The sequence below is a fragment of the Drosophila arizonae genome, chromosome 2 (assembly GCF_054131065.1).
Source record: "Drosophila arizonae isolate 15081-1271.41 chromosome 2, UAZ_ARI_1.0, whole genome shotgun sequence".
Taxonomy (NCBI): Eukaryota; Metazoa; Arthropoda; class Insecta; order Diptera; family Drosophilidae; genus Drosophila; species Drosophila arizonae.
Genome location: NC_142922.1, coordinates 91,839 through 106,578, shown reverse-complemented (window position 1 = coordinate 106,578; position 14,740 = coordinate 91,839). Strand labels below are relative to the sequence as shown.

General features: G+C 38.5%; 2 protein-coding genes across 23 annotated transcripts in view; one reads left to right on the top strand and one right to left on the bottom strand.

Moving 5' to 3' along the window:
* The window catches only part of wake (ankyrin repeat and fibronectin type III domain containing protein wide awake), a 53,766-nt gene extending 42,763 nt beyond the window's left edge, over nucleotides 1–11,003 (top strand). For 21 of the 22 annotated variants that reach the window (XM_089462032.1, XM_089462031.1, XM_089462030.1 and 18 more), the window contains 8 exons: nucleotides 361–891; nucleotides 1,010–1,088; nucleotides 2,981–3,084; nucleotides 3,149–3,286; nucleotides 4,011–4,235; nucleotides 4,315–4,521; nucleotides 5,714–5,924; nucleotides 5,985–11,003. In XM_089462032.1, the coding sequence (XP_089318158.1) occupies nucleotides 361–891; nucleotides 1,010–1,088; nucleotides 2,981–3,084; nucleotides 3,149–3,286; nucleotides 4,011–4,235; nucleotides 4,315–4,521; nucleotides 5,714–5,924; nucleotides 5,985–8,439 (3,950 nt within the window). In that variant the 3' untranslated portion in view covers nucleotides 8,440–11,003. The remainder of the gene's footprint in view (nucleotides 1–360; nucleotides 892–1,009; nucleotides 1,089–2,980; nucleotides 3,085–3,148; nucleotides 3,287–4,010; nucleotides 4,236–4,314; nucleotides 4,522–5,713; nucleotides 5,925–5,984) is intronic. The other variant, XM_018000162.2, reaches the window with a different exon arrangement.
* A 2,188-nt stretch (nucleotides 11,004–13,191) lies between these two features.
* Nucleotides 13,192–14,569, bottom strand: Gclm (Glutamate-cysteine ligase modifier subunit). The gene has a single exon (XM_018000165.2). The coding sequence runs from the start codon at nucleotides 14,421–14,423 to the stop codon at nucleotides 13,536–13,538; it is 888 nt and encodes a 295-aa protein (XP_017855654.1). The 5' UTR covers nucleotides 14,424–14,569; the 3' UTR covers nucleotides 13,192–13,535.
* Between the last annotated feature and the right edge of the window lie 171 nt (nucleotides 14,570–14,740).

Genomic DNA, 14,740 nt, shown 5'->3' with positions numbered 1-14,740 from the left:
TATACATAACACAATCTCAAACACTCGCACATCTAGAACACATTCTCATACACATAAATACATTCAGAGTGCTGCAAAATTAATTAAAATTGGCTTCTAGTCATTCAACAAAAAATATAAAAACGAAAGCAAATATTTCGGTTTATTAATTCATCAATGAAAATTGCATTCAAAACAGACATGTGTATTTATATATATCACTCGCATTGGTTTGGATTATTTACCTTTATATATATTCATTTATTTAAGCATAATTTCTAATTAGTCTTTCATTTCACAATTGATAAGATGTTCATTTAATTTGAAACTTATAATTTTTATTCCAAACCCCAATCTTCAATTCTTAATTTGTGCACATAGACAACATTTTGCAAAACTCTAGTGAAGAAGAGGCTGTCAAACTACGCTTGAAGCAGTCCTTTGATTGTCAGGTTAACAATAACCAGGATAGCTATCACGTCTATCATCCTACTGCCAGTTTTCGTTGGTCGGAGCAACTTAACCAGCATGGAACTGTAGCCAAACTCCGAACCGCCATTACATGTCACGGCCAAGATCTGCGCGAAATGGAATTCCTGCTGCCTCAACAGCAACAGCAGACTCAACCACAGTCCAGTCCACAGCTGCTAATCTCTCGTCACTCCCAGAAGAGTGTGAAGAGTGCGAAGCTCCGGGACCAGCACGATGAGGATCAGAGACAAGACATTGATGAGAACTCCTCAACAAATGGACAACAGCAACAATTATCGATACATCGGCTTCCTGTACAGCTGCGCAATAGAATTGCTGGCAATACACCACATCCGCGTGTCAGCAAAATGTCTAAGAAACAAGTGAAGCTTGCCCAGGCGCAGCTAGACAAGCTCACTCAAAGCAATCTTCATTTGCACGGTAAACACAGTTCTGCTCTGCTCGCTCTTTGCACTCCCAACTAATTACTAGCTCAAATACGAAGATTCTTAGCTTGTTGCATATCCAACATAATTATTCACACTTTGATTTTTGACAGCTCTCTTCTCAGCGGTGGAGCATGGACATTTGGAGAAAGCACGAACCATACTAGAATCCACCGATGTAGATGTGAATAGGTATGTCCGGAAAAAAATATGAAGATGGAATAATAATGAAGCGAAGTTTGTCAACAATGACCTGCCAAACCTTTTTTTCTGAAACGCAGCTTAAGATTATATATGTAAATCAGTAAATACAAATCAATTAACACCGATTTTTAACCTGCTCAGTAGGACCTGAGCAAGTAACTTTTGTCCTTTAAGAATATATTATTGAGCTCCAATCTTTAGAACGAAGTACATTCTTGGTTTTCATTATATGTATTATTTCTTTTTTTTTTTTATACCCTGAACCCATTGAAAATGGGAAATCAGGGTATAATGGGTTTGTTAAAAGTATGTAACAGGCAGAAGGAGGTGTGGCAGACCCCACAAAGTATATATATTCTTGATCAGGGCGACGAGCTAAGTCGATTTGGCCCTGTCCGTCCGTCCGTCCGTATGTCCGTATGTATGAACGCGTCGATTTCAGAAGATATAAGAGCTAGAGACTTGAAATTTTTTTCCTAGGTCCGTGTATATCACGCGCATAAATATCGATAACTACTCCCGATATTTTATTATCGATCAAAAACCTTACCGAATTATTATTAATTATATCTCCTACACCTTTGGAGCTAGAGCTTGCAAATTTTATATGTAGACTTATATGTATTTTATATAGTTTCGGTGTTTGTTGTAATTTACCCCCCACTCCTATATCCACCCCCTCACCCACACCTTTGTAAAAGGCGTATTTCAAGTACTGGAGACTTGTGCTTTGGAATGTACATACATTACAACATTATGATTATGTTCTGAAAGTTTCATTACGTGTAGAAATTAAATTATTAAACAAATAAATTCTTAAATTGTTGCCCACACTACAGCGCAGCCCAAGCGAAGTCGCTGTTTACTGCGCAGTTAGCAGAGCGCGTTCTAGTACGTGCGTGTGTATGTGTGCCGAAAAGTGCAAAGTGAATATCAGATTAGAGGGTTCAGGGTATCTCCTAGACGAGCAGTCTCGACTAGAGTCCTCTTACTTGTTTTTATACCCTGAACCCATTTTCAATGGGTAATCAGGGTATAATGGTTTTGTTGAAATGTATGTAACAGGGAGAAGGAGGCGTGGCAGACCCCACAAAGTATATATATTCTTGATCAGGGCGACGAGCTGAGTTGATTTGGCCCTGTCCGTCTGTCTGTCTGTCCGTCTGTCCGTATGCTTGAACGCGTCGATTTCCGAAGATATAAAAGCTAGAGACTTCAAATTTTTTTTTTTAATTCAAATTTTTTAATTTTAATTTCGTAATTACAGCGCGGATATTGAGTTTATCATTAAAAATCGATAACTCATCCTGATCTTTTTTTATCGATAAAAAAAGTTATAAAATTATATCTTCTACATCTTTATTGCTAGTCTCCAAATTTTTAATGTATGCTTATATGCAATTTATACAATTTCGGTTTTTGTTCAAATTTACCCTCCACCCCTATATTCACTCCTCACCCACACATTTGTAAAAGCCGTATTTCAAATACTAGAGACTTGTGCTTTGGCATATACATGCATATCCATGTTATAATCATAATCTGAAAGTTTCATGAAGATCGTATGTCCACAAAAAAAAGTTATTAAACAATTGAGTTCTCATAGTAAGCGCACACTGCCGCCCATACGTGTTTATGCTTGTGTGTGTGTGTGTGTAAATGTTTATGTGTATGTGTGTGTGGGTGTGTGTGTGTATGTATGTATGCATGTGTGTGCGTGTGTGTGCGTGTTTCTTGTGTAAGCTGAAAGACGCGAAAAATCATTGAAATAGCTATTACTCCAAGGGTTCAGGGGATCTCGTAGTCGAGCAGTCTCGACTAGAGCTTTCTTACTTGTTTTTCTTCCGATAATCAATGTATATTATATCTCTACCCTACAGCATCAATATAGATGGCCTCTCAGCACTCGATGTGGCAGTCCTAAGCAACAATCGCTCCATGACCAAGATGCTGCTGCAGCATGGCGCTCTAGATGGCTCACAATGTAAGATTAGATAAACAAACCATATTTATTATTGACTAACCTGTTCCTATTATAACATGAACAGTTTCCGTGGATAGCATTGGCACCAAGCTGAACGGCCTGCTCAAAGACGCGGAGTGTCGTATTCATGATCTCAGTGGACCAGAAGGTCTTTGTACACCCGTCTTTAGCTCGCGCCCTTCAATATCTAGCATTATAATTGGTAATTATAGCCTACTTTCGACGTCAGTCGTAATTATTATACCCTGGACCCATTTTCAATGGGAAATCAGGGTATAATGGTTTTGTTGAAATGTATGTCCGTCTGTCCGTATGTATGAACGCGTCGATTTCCGAAGATATAAGAGCTAGAGACTTCAAATTTTTACGTATTTACAGCGCGGATATCGAGCTTATTATGCAATTTCAGCTTTTGTTAAAATTTACCCCCCACCTCTATATCCACCCCCTCGCCCTCACTTTTGTAAAAGGCGTATTTCAAATACTAGAGACTTGTGCTTTGGTAAATACATGTATATTCATGTTATAATCATAATCTAAAGTTGTATGAAGATCGTTTGTCCACAAAAAAAGTTATTAAACAATTAATTTCTCATAGTACACGCACACTGCAGACATGCGTGTTTATGCGTGGGTGCTTGTGTGGGTATGTGTTTGTGTACGTGTATATGTAAATGTTTGTGTATGTGTGTGTGGCTGTGTATGCGTGTGTGTGTATGTATGCCTGTGTGTGCCTGCGTGCGTGTGTGTGTGTATGTGTGTATATGTGTATGTGTGTATGTGTGTGCGTGTTTCTTGTGCAAGCTGAAAGACGCGAAAAATTATTGTAATAGCTATTGCTCAAAGGATTCAGGGGATCTCGTAGTCGAGCAGTCTCGACTAGAGCTTTCTTACATGTTTTACTTTAATTTTGGCTTTGATTTCAGGCAATACGGGCTCCTCAGTCACCGGATGTACGGGCAACGAGGTGGATAAACAGATTGGCATTTGGGAACGTAAGGTCAAGGGACTACGTCGCTTGCTGCTCGGCTGGGACCAGGCCCGACCACCAGATGCTCCTGCCTCAGTTGTTGTCGATGTTACCGGTGACAATTCCATCAGCTTGCAAATACTCGAGCCCTACGAGGGAGCCATAGCTACCAAATTTAAAGGTAAGTAGCAAAAGGTCCACAGGGGGCTTTATTTTAGATTTAATTTTGCTCCCCATTTATTCGTTCGTTATTCAACCAGTTCAATGGTCAACCCGTGCCGACTTTAGTAACATTGTTGGCGAGCGCGAGCTTCTCGAGTGGATTAGCTTTCACGGCACCATGGGCGCTCACTGCCCCATAACAGGACTTACCCAAGGACGTCGCTACTTTCTACGTGGTGCCTGCGGTAATGTCAAAGGTTGGGGTAATTACCGCAATTCGGTACCTGCAAGCGTTGTGCCGTCAAGTGAGTATCAATCTTATTACATATTCTTAGTATCAAAAGAATAAACATCATATAGAAGTTCTTAGATAAAAACGTTCGTTAACCCAAACCACAAATTTTGTAGCTAAATTTCATGCAAAAAACCTACGGTCAATGGACAGCACTATAATGTGTATTTGGGGTTTCCCCTATTTTGTTGTTGAGCACAGATTGAACAATAAATGTTTTCAAATTTTGTTGATCATTATGTGAAACATTGATCATTAATTACATTAAGCGAAACTTATTTTCCCAAAAATATCTGTTTGTTATGCAAAATATTCCGTATCCGAGGAGCTTGATAACCGAGGGTCCACTTTATACTATTGTTTTTCTTTACTGTGAAAACACACGCACACACACAGAGATGCGCACGCACGCATAAACACACATTGGCTGCAGTGGTGGCTTACTATAGGAAACTAATTGTTCAATAAATTTTCTTGTGGATATAGTTTCTTCATGAAACTTTCAGATTATGATTATAACATGGATATACATGTATTTTCCAAAGCACAAGTCCCTAGTATTTGAAATACGTCTTTTACAAATGTAAGGGTGAGGGGGTGAATTAGGGGTGGGGGTAAATTTTGACAAAAATCGAAATTGTATAAAATGCATATAAGTATACATAAAAAATTTGGTAAGTCTAGCTTAAAAGACGTGGCAGATATAAATTTATTACTGGTTTTCGATGTTTTTAATCGATAACAAAATAACGGGGCAATTTATCGATATTTAAAGCAAAGCTCACTCGTTCATACATACGGACGGACGGACGGACAGATAGACGGACAGGGCCAAATCGACTCAGCCCTGATCAAGAATATATATACTTTGTTGGGTCTGCCACGCCTCGTTCTGCCTGTTACATACATTTCAACAAAACCATTATACCCTGATTTCCCATTGAAAATGAGTTCAGGGTATAATAACAAGTAAGACAGCTCTAATCGAGACTGTTCGACTACGAGATCCCCTGAGTCCATCGAGCAACAGATATTTCAAAAATTATTCGTTCCTTTCTACTCACACCAAAAACACCACATACACACACACAAGCACACACACAGGTATACGCACGCACACATAAACACGTATTGGCTGAAGTTTGGACTTATATGTAGATCTAATCTCTAATCTCTTAATTTCATGCTTATTATCTTTCGAATAGCATGGCGTGACCTAGAAAATCGGGAGGATCGATTTTATGGTCGACAATGCATGCTAGACAATCTGTTTACGGCTGTGCGCTTAGCTCGGCCTGCAGATGTGTCTGAACTTACCCTGGATCCCAGCAACGTACAACGACGCAATCCCAAAAAGAAGACTGCTATTAAGCAACTATTCTCTGTCACCTCTAAGTTTCAAAAGACGTTGCGACGGTAAGATAACACGCATTTGTAATACCAGGAGCCACTAACTAACTTAAATATATTTAATAGTGGCATCTACTTCTCGTGCATCGTTCACTGTGATGACAAAGTGCTAGTCACCAGCGAGGATTTTCCGCCTGTTATCGAAATCGATGAGTCTTATCCGAGTGCCCTACACATGGACTACTACTGGCTGATGAAGGTCGCGTGCACATGGGAGGATGTGAAGTCCCTTCGTACAGACATGGAACGGAATCTCAGTTCACCCGTGCACTTTCGCACCAAGCTGCTGTCAGCCGTTTGTCAGATGCAATCTGCGCTAGGAATTACGGATCTCGGCCAATTGTATTATAAACCCCTTCGAGACACACAGGGCACAGTGGTGCTCACCTGCATACAGTCGGTGAAGAGTCAGAAGGCTGTATCTATTATAAACTCACGCTGGCTACCCGTTAGCAAGTTGCAAAAAAAACTGGGCGCTTTGCATGAGGATTACACAATTAATGAGCTGCTGATATCAAGCATTGGGGAGCAGATAGATTATCAACAGGCAGCGCTACAACGACTTGATCCAGGGCTCTATTTGGGCTATCTGAAGATGCAGTGCTCAATGGATCAGATACAGGTGGTTGTGCCGGTGAAGACGCCCAATGTACTGCCCCATTGCAAGGTGCGCGAGAATAGCCACGTTACCGCCGATGAGTGGCAAGTATTGCATCGCATTAAAAATAGTAAATCAATTCGACTACATCTCGACTTCAATGCACCTAGCGATAGGAATGGCAATGGCGATGGCCAAGCTAACGAGGTGCAGTGTCTTTTCCTACACGATCTCAGCACAGCAATGCATAAGCTGCTGGATGGTATGAGCATTAAGCCAACGGAAGCTGCAACGCATCGCCTCTACGATGTGGAAATAATCGAGCTTAGTCGCGACATTAGCTTTCTTATTGTCTGCCCCTCGGTGGAGGCATCTTGCGCCGTACCAGGTCAATCGGAGTTGCTCTTACAGCGCAATGAGTTCGTCAGCCTTAGCATCCAGGCCTTCGAGATGATCCATCTACGTACCTACCAGCCGGCCATAGTGCAGAAATATGCGCGACTCTCCTGCATCCTGGATCTGGATACTGCCTTGGCCACCCATTCGCATCGCGAGGCCTTCTCTAGCAGTGAATTGCAGGCGGCCAAGGAACGACTAGCAACACTGCAGAACCTCAACTCAAACCTCTCGCTCGTATGGAAAAGCGTGCGCTGGTTAATGGATGTGGTTGCATATGCTCGGAATAAGCATGCTCAGCCAGCATTAGCCATGCGTGAAATACTGAAGTTTGTTGAGGAGCAGGATAAGCAATTGTTGCAACTACCGCTTCGCGACTCCAGATTCAGCAAGACAGGTCGCGGGAGCTGGCCAGGTCCTGGTGTTAATGAGGATGGTGACAAGCCAAACAGCAATCCAGAGCATTCCAAGTCCGAAACGAATCTGGGGCAGAGCGCACTGACACCCACCTCCGCACAGACTACATCTCTCGAGGCAGCTGACAAGCAGCCATCAACTGAACAGCAGCAACAACAGCAGTCACAGTTGCTCCACGTGGGAGTCAGCGAATATACTGCTTCAACCTGTTCAGATGTTTCGCTACGTAAGAACAGCGGCGACTCTGTGAGCTCTGCGTATACGGCACGCAGCTCTGCCTCCGATGGCAGTAACTGTGTGTTTGCTTTGCCCCCCTCCCGATCCGATGATACGCTGGCGGATGCACTTCGTCATTCACAAGCAGCTGCAGCGGCACAGCGTAAGCGCACCAGTTCCCACATTGGACCTCTTCCCACACCCCTCATCACCGTGCACTGCTCCAGCTCAGTACCGTATCTAGCGGGAAGCATCTCTGCCTTTTCTGGAGATTTGGAACACAAGGCGCTGAAGCCGTCAGGCGCGGAGTACAGGCTGAAGGCTGCATCCAGTGCCAATTTGCGTGAGAGTGCACTCTATTTGAAAAGCTCTCTGTCTGCCCTTCAACCCGATTTGAAGCCACTAAGCAGCAATGAATTAAATTCCATAGCTCCCAGCACCTCGAAAGCATCCTCAACCAAGAGTCTGACCCATCAAAGCAGCGAGGAGGATACCGCCAGCTGTTCCAGCTTAAACGCCGAGCAGGCAGTCGGTACTACAGGGGCGGGCATCATTCAGGTGTATACCGCCTACAACACAGGATTGGCCAGCGGAACAAGCCTCAAGCTTCATGTAACGCCGAAGACAACAGCTAGAGAGGTGATCAATTTGGTTGTCAAGCAGCTTAACATGGCCGCCGTGCTAAAGGGAAGTAAAGGACCCATTTATAATACTGATATGCTCGACAACTTCTGCCTTGTAGCAGTTATTGGTGCTCGAGAGCGATGCCTTCGTGATGACTTTAAGCCTCTCCAGCTGCAGAGTCCCTGGAAGAAGGGTCGCTTATATGTGAGACAAAAGCATGAGCTACTCGCAGCCATTGAGCACTCTAATCGTAAATCCCATTTGATTTAAGAGGTAAAAAAGCGTCCGTAGAAGTGTAACTGTCCACCAAAAGTGCGAGCTTGGTATACCTTCAAGTTTGTATATAAAATTTATATGTATGTATATTCTATGATCAGTTAGAGACACTACAATTATACGTACATATTACCACAATATCGTTTGCACAGTATTCAATTTGATTTTTCCATAGATTGAATTGAAAGGAATAATTTAAAAATATATAGCTTCGTGGCTCAACATATAACACTTCTTATCCCTACTAAACTAATAATAACCTACTACCCAAAAATAACATTACGTTACAAAGCAAACAATGCGAAAATCAAAAAACTATTTTAAAATACTACTTTCTAACTACTTCTATCTTTGAATGAAGAATGCGTTACATGAAATATTTCCTATTGAATCACAGGATTCAAGAACTCGATCTTCTATTAAAAACGAAAGCAATTGGCTCGTTGTAGATTATTTTAACATAATTAGCTAACAGATATTGGTATACCGACCAAAATGTGTACTTGTACACACGCCAATTTACCCACATGAGTATTATTGTTGGCTTTTTTTTGGTGTTTGCTTTAATGGGTGCTCACTGTGCCCAAACAAGTTTGACGACCAATTCCCCAAATTAGACTGAATCACTTACATATGTATGCTAAATGAGAAAAAAGATAAGATTGTGTCTATTGGTTATTTCTACAGAAAATCTGAAGCATGCCAACCCTTTAGTTTTTTCATCATCTTGAAAACGCAGCAAACAATGTGCTAAACAAATGCCAAAATATATATATATATTTTTTTTAATAATAATGACTTTTATAGTTTTTTATTAGCAATATATTTGGTAAATTTTCAAGATATTAAAAAAAAAAAAAACCAAGGGGCTCGCACGCTTCAAAAAAAAAAGTTTTCCGGAGAAATTCCCATATGTATATGTATATCTAAGAAACTGTAATAAAATGGTATTATATATTAAGCAGCTTAGCACAGACAGCCACGAACACCTATTCACACATAAATATGTAAATAAAGCGAAAAATTGTTGTTAGTTGTGTTAGAGCTGTTTTAGATATAAGTGAAACAGATTACACCAATATTATACATATACTTGATATAATCAATTTTTGTAGGTTAGCAAGCTAAATGTTTTGATTGTATTTTTGTGGCAATTTTTTAGGTGCACACATTTTTTTAATATATAAATCTAAATGTTGAAGGAAGCAAAAATAATTTTTAAAAATATTAACAAATATATATACCATAAAATTGTAGACTCCCCCAATGTGCGTATTGTATGTGTTAAATAATTATAATAAGTCATTTCCAATTTTAATTAAACAATATTAATATAACATTAAGATTACTTTATAGATTGTAAAGCTGATAAACGCAAATATATATTTTTTAGTGTTTTTCAGAAAAAGATAATTGAAAAGATATTAGCAATTGCATTGTGTTTATAAAATGAAAGTTAAAATAAACAGGTTAAAGTTCTGTTGGCCTTTGTTACTTTTCATTCCCGTGGTATGTGTTTATAGACAGGAGTATTATACAAATAATAAATACATAAATATATGTTATTCAAATATTCTAGGTGTGAGTGTATTAGCTTATTCTATTTACTCTAGATTTGAATACACTCACATATCCAAATTGTCCAACATAGTTATACACAGCTACGGAACAAATTCCTAAACAAGAGTCCATCATAATGTAATAATATACTTACGTATATACATACATATATATCTCGTTATAAAAACATAGATATGATAATCCTGAATCACTTAAGATGAGACCAACAAGAACAAAACAGAGAGAGAATTATGTACAACATTTTTTGTAAATATTTATTAAACATTTTTTGATAAACTTTTTATTTTTGGATTAACCAAAAGCCCCAAATCAACGAACATAACTTGAAATTGAAATCCCAAATGCCCAACGCTCCAATAGAGTAAAAAGAAAAAAAAAATTGCAACGAATTGTGTTAGCTAAAATTAATTGTATTTGTTATTTAGTAAAGAATTATTAAAGTACTTCAACAAAAATGAGTATAAAAACCGCCGTCCGTTCCCCAAAAGATTGTTTACAGAGTAGAATAGCTGTTTATTACGCAATCTAATTGTAAATTGATTAAGGTTTTAAATGTCGGATACGATTATGTAGCACATATACTTATATTTATATAAACATATATTATATACATAAACATAAATAAATATATAATATATCTAGTGTTCAGTAAACGTTGCTAAATAAAGGCAGCCTAGCAAAAGGTCTAATCAAGTAAAACTCTATATGAAATGATGGTTTAAAATTAAAAAAGATGTATATATTCTATACTACTCCATGTACACTTTTGGTGTCCGTTAACTATATACAATATAATTTTTAATAAAAAATTCAGACATATTGAACAAATAAATGTACTAGAAGAACCTAAGAAGAGTAGTGTAAAGGCGAGGAAGATGATGAAGAGAAATGATTCAATTAATTTAAATAAAGACTTCACAACTGTTAATGGTGTTATTAAATTATTATGTATTAAAATAAAAATAACTATATATGTACATATATTTGATTTACCTGGTGGGCTTTGACTTAAGCATATTGTTTTTATACCCTGAATCCATTGAAAATGGGAAATCAGGGTATATTGGTAAATTTTTTAAATGTCCGTTATATCTGGTAAAAATCTCGACTAATGATTTCTTACTTGTTTTTATCTGGCGATCAAAAAATATACCCTCCTATTTTTTTATTTTTTTTATTTGATTATCAAGATATGTATACTTCAATTATGCAATTTATCTATCAATGGTTGCTTTTTCTTTAATTTCGAGATTTACCGTAAATTGTTTGTTTATACAGTGAAAGCTCTGAATCTTCGATCCAAGAGAGTAAAATCTAATTATTATTTAACATTGCAAACATGAATAAAGAAACAGCATATACATACATGCATATATGTGTATAACCATGATCATTCAGTTAAACATTAAACAAAAAGAATTTATGCAACTATTGAGTAAGCACAACCAAGCTGTCGTCTGCCCAAGCTGATTCAAATTTTCACTGTATCAATGAAGTTTACATGCCTTGCTAATTTATTTGACTATGCGTACTCCAGACCGCAAAACTATCAAAATAATTTTCCTTACCCTTCGGATGATTCTGCACTAACACAAAGTCATTGATTTATATGTAGTTAATTATACATGAGTATACATATACATACATATGTGTCTATGAACAAGTAAGAACGCTCTAGTCGAGACTGCTCGACTACGAGATCCCCTGAACCCTTCGAGCAACTGATATTTCAATAATTATTCGCATATGCACACATACACGCACACACACAGACATACACACGCACGCATAAACACGCATTGGCTGCAGTGCACTGCAGTGGTGGATTACTATGGGAACTTAATTGTTCAATAACTTTTTTTGTGGATGTACTTTCTTCATGAAACTTTCAGATTATGATTATAACATGCATGCATTTGCCAAAGCATAAGTATCTAGTATTTGAAATACGCCTTTTACAAATGTGAGGGTGATAGGGTGAATACAGGGCTGGGGGTAAATTTTAACACAAATCGAAATTGGATAAAATACATATGTATGTCTACATTTTAAATTTGGAAGCTCTAGCTTCAAAGGTGTAGGAGATATAATTAAATAACTAGCTTTCGCTTCCTTTTGCCTGTTACATACTTTTAAGAAAACCATTATACCCTGATTTCCCATTTTCAATGAGTTCAGGTTAAAAAAATTTACACAAACTCCTCATTTTATAGCTAAATATACATACATTAGTATATACATTCGTATGCATGTATATGCAAAAATGGCCAATGCCACTGTTATACTCACTTGTCACTTACAACCTCTGAAATTAGTTGCATTACTTTCAGGCCCTTTGCCTGGAGCTGCACTACACTAACACACAAAAGCGCCCACGAAGATCATTAATATTTGCCTGACTCACGCGCTCATTATATAGCGGACTCCCTTCAACTTATAAGTTGGAATCGCAAGTCATGACGACATCGCAGTCGCTACAAACAGCGCAGCAGTAATTTTATTATAATGATATTGTTTTAGACACTTGAAGTTGTTGCGAAATTATTAAATCTATAATTGTATGTACATATATATATATAGGCATATGAATGTATGTATACTTAAGAATGTACATTCATGTAAGATTGTGTGTATGCGTGTGTAATAGGAGGTACATAGTATGTACATACATAGTACATTGTATGAACACACAATACATATATACATGTGCCTCATGTTCATCTGCGCCTTCCCATACACCCAGTATGTAGTCAGATCGACCGAATACATGCGCTACACCTCATATGGCATTATAATTTATGACCGCCATAATGCTCAACTGATTGCTAGTTTAGCTCGGCATAAATTATTAGAGTTATTATTAATTGTAAGTATTTCGCTATTTGTTTATTTTTTAACTCTTATGGCATATTGAAGTGTCGGCCGGTGGCACTTATTCGACTTCCTATCAGATAGCATCTCAACAACAATATATTTAAAATACCTTTCCATGATGATCTAAACTAAAAAACTAAATGACAAGCAGCGAAGTCACGTGATCAATACGGGACTACAGACTAGACATAAGCCTAGACAAAGAAAACAAATGCGGAAAGTCTGCCTCAAGTCTCGTATTACGCTGACGATAACAATTGATGATTACTGTTGAAAAGATTTGAATAACACTCATGTATGTATGTATATATTTATATTTATATTGTATTACAATTACACAAACCTGTTACCAGTTACAGAAACAATACAGCAATTTAATGGTTTCAATAACTGTTTATAAAAAAAAAAAAAAAAAAACAAGAAAAACAAGAAAAACTGTTCACAATCAAATCGTTTGAAGTATTCACTCACTGCTAGACTATCACTCACTTCTGTTCTCATCTCGATTTTGAGTTTTGTATAACAAACAATAAAAAACAGTATTTCATGAATACATACATACAATGATACATATATATATATATATATCAGAAGTTCGGCTTAAATTTAGGTATTGTCAGCCTTTCGTTCCACTTCTAATTATCATTGCTCGACTGGGAGGCACCCACTATATAGCCCTTGGCTGTGAGGACGCTGCGACAGCGGACATGCACTTGGTAACGCAGAGACCAATCGATTGTATAGCCGGGGGCCAAGCATGCGAATTGCTCCTCAGCTAAAAGAAGCTCCGGATCGCTGTGTGTATTAAGTACCAACTCATGATCGCGACAGAATTCATGCAGTTCGGCTGGTACTACGCAGCAGGTGGCCAGATTTACCTGCGCTATGGTGGGCACCACCTCAGCCGATTTGTATAACTCAGCCAAAGTCTTTGCATCGAGATCGGCAATGCCCAACTGTTTGATTTGCTCTTTAAGTGCGTATTTCTCCAAGCATTTATAGAGTAACTTCAGTTCTTCTATACCCTGCTCACCATTACGTGCACTCCAGCTGTTGGCCGCATCGCTAACGCTGGTGCTGCTTCCGCTTTCGTTCACCTCAGAGCAGGGACTTTGAGCTGTTGTGGCTAATGTTGTTGCGCTGGCAACGGTCGAAGCATTCGGATGGTAAGCGAGCACCACGTTGTCTACATGCGTCACATTGAGTATGTTGAGTAACGCTTCAACGGCCTGATTGATGCACTCCGTCGAATATTTGTTGAGGAATATCTTTGCACCAATGCTAATCTCATTGCGTCCATTTTCTGTCAATCGACTGTTCAGTTCCTGCGTAGCACAGAGCACGCGCCCATGCCGCTTGTCAATCTCAACCACCACGCTCTCTGAATTTGGATTGTTGTGCAGGGTGATTTTCAACCCATCGTACAGCTCCTCGTTAGACTTGCGCTGTCCCAGCTCGTTATTGATAATGTTGCCCGTGCTGATGACCACGTTCTGGTAGTTTTTCGTTATTGTTGGTATCATATTGATATTGCTGCTCCTTTTTCTCAAGCTAATAATCTCGTTTGTTGATAAGTGATTGCCTGCAACTGCCCCGACTATCGCACTTGCCAGTCTCTGTTACTATTTAGCCCCGAACACCGTGTGCATCGGCTTTTAAATACACTTTGCACTAGCGATGTTACCACGAAATATCGATATATATTTTCAAATCGATTACTGACAATTGCACAAGTCATTTGCACAATTACTGTTTATATCTTTATACCAAACAATGAAATTTCATATATTTTTATTTATTTAATGTGGTTAACAATATTTACTGCATATTTCATTCAATT

Coding starts and splice junctions, on each gene's coding strand:
- Gclm (XM_018000165.2), bottom strand. CDS start 14,423: ATGATACCAACAATAACGAAAAACTACCAGAACGTGGTCATCAGCACG.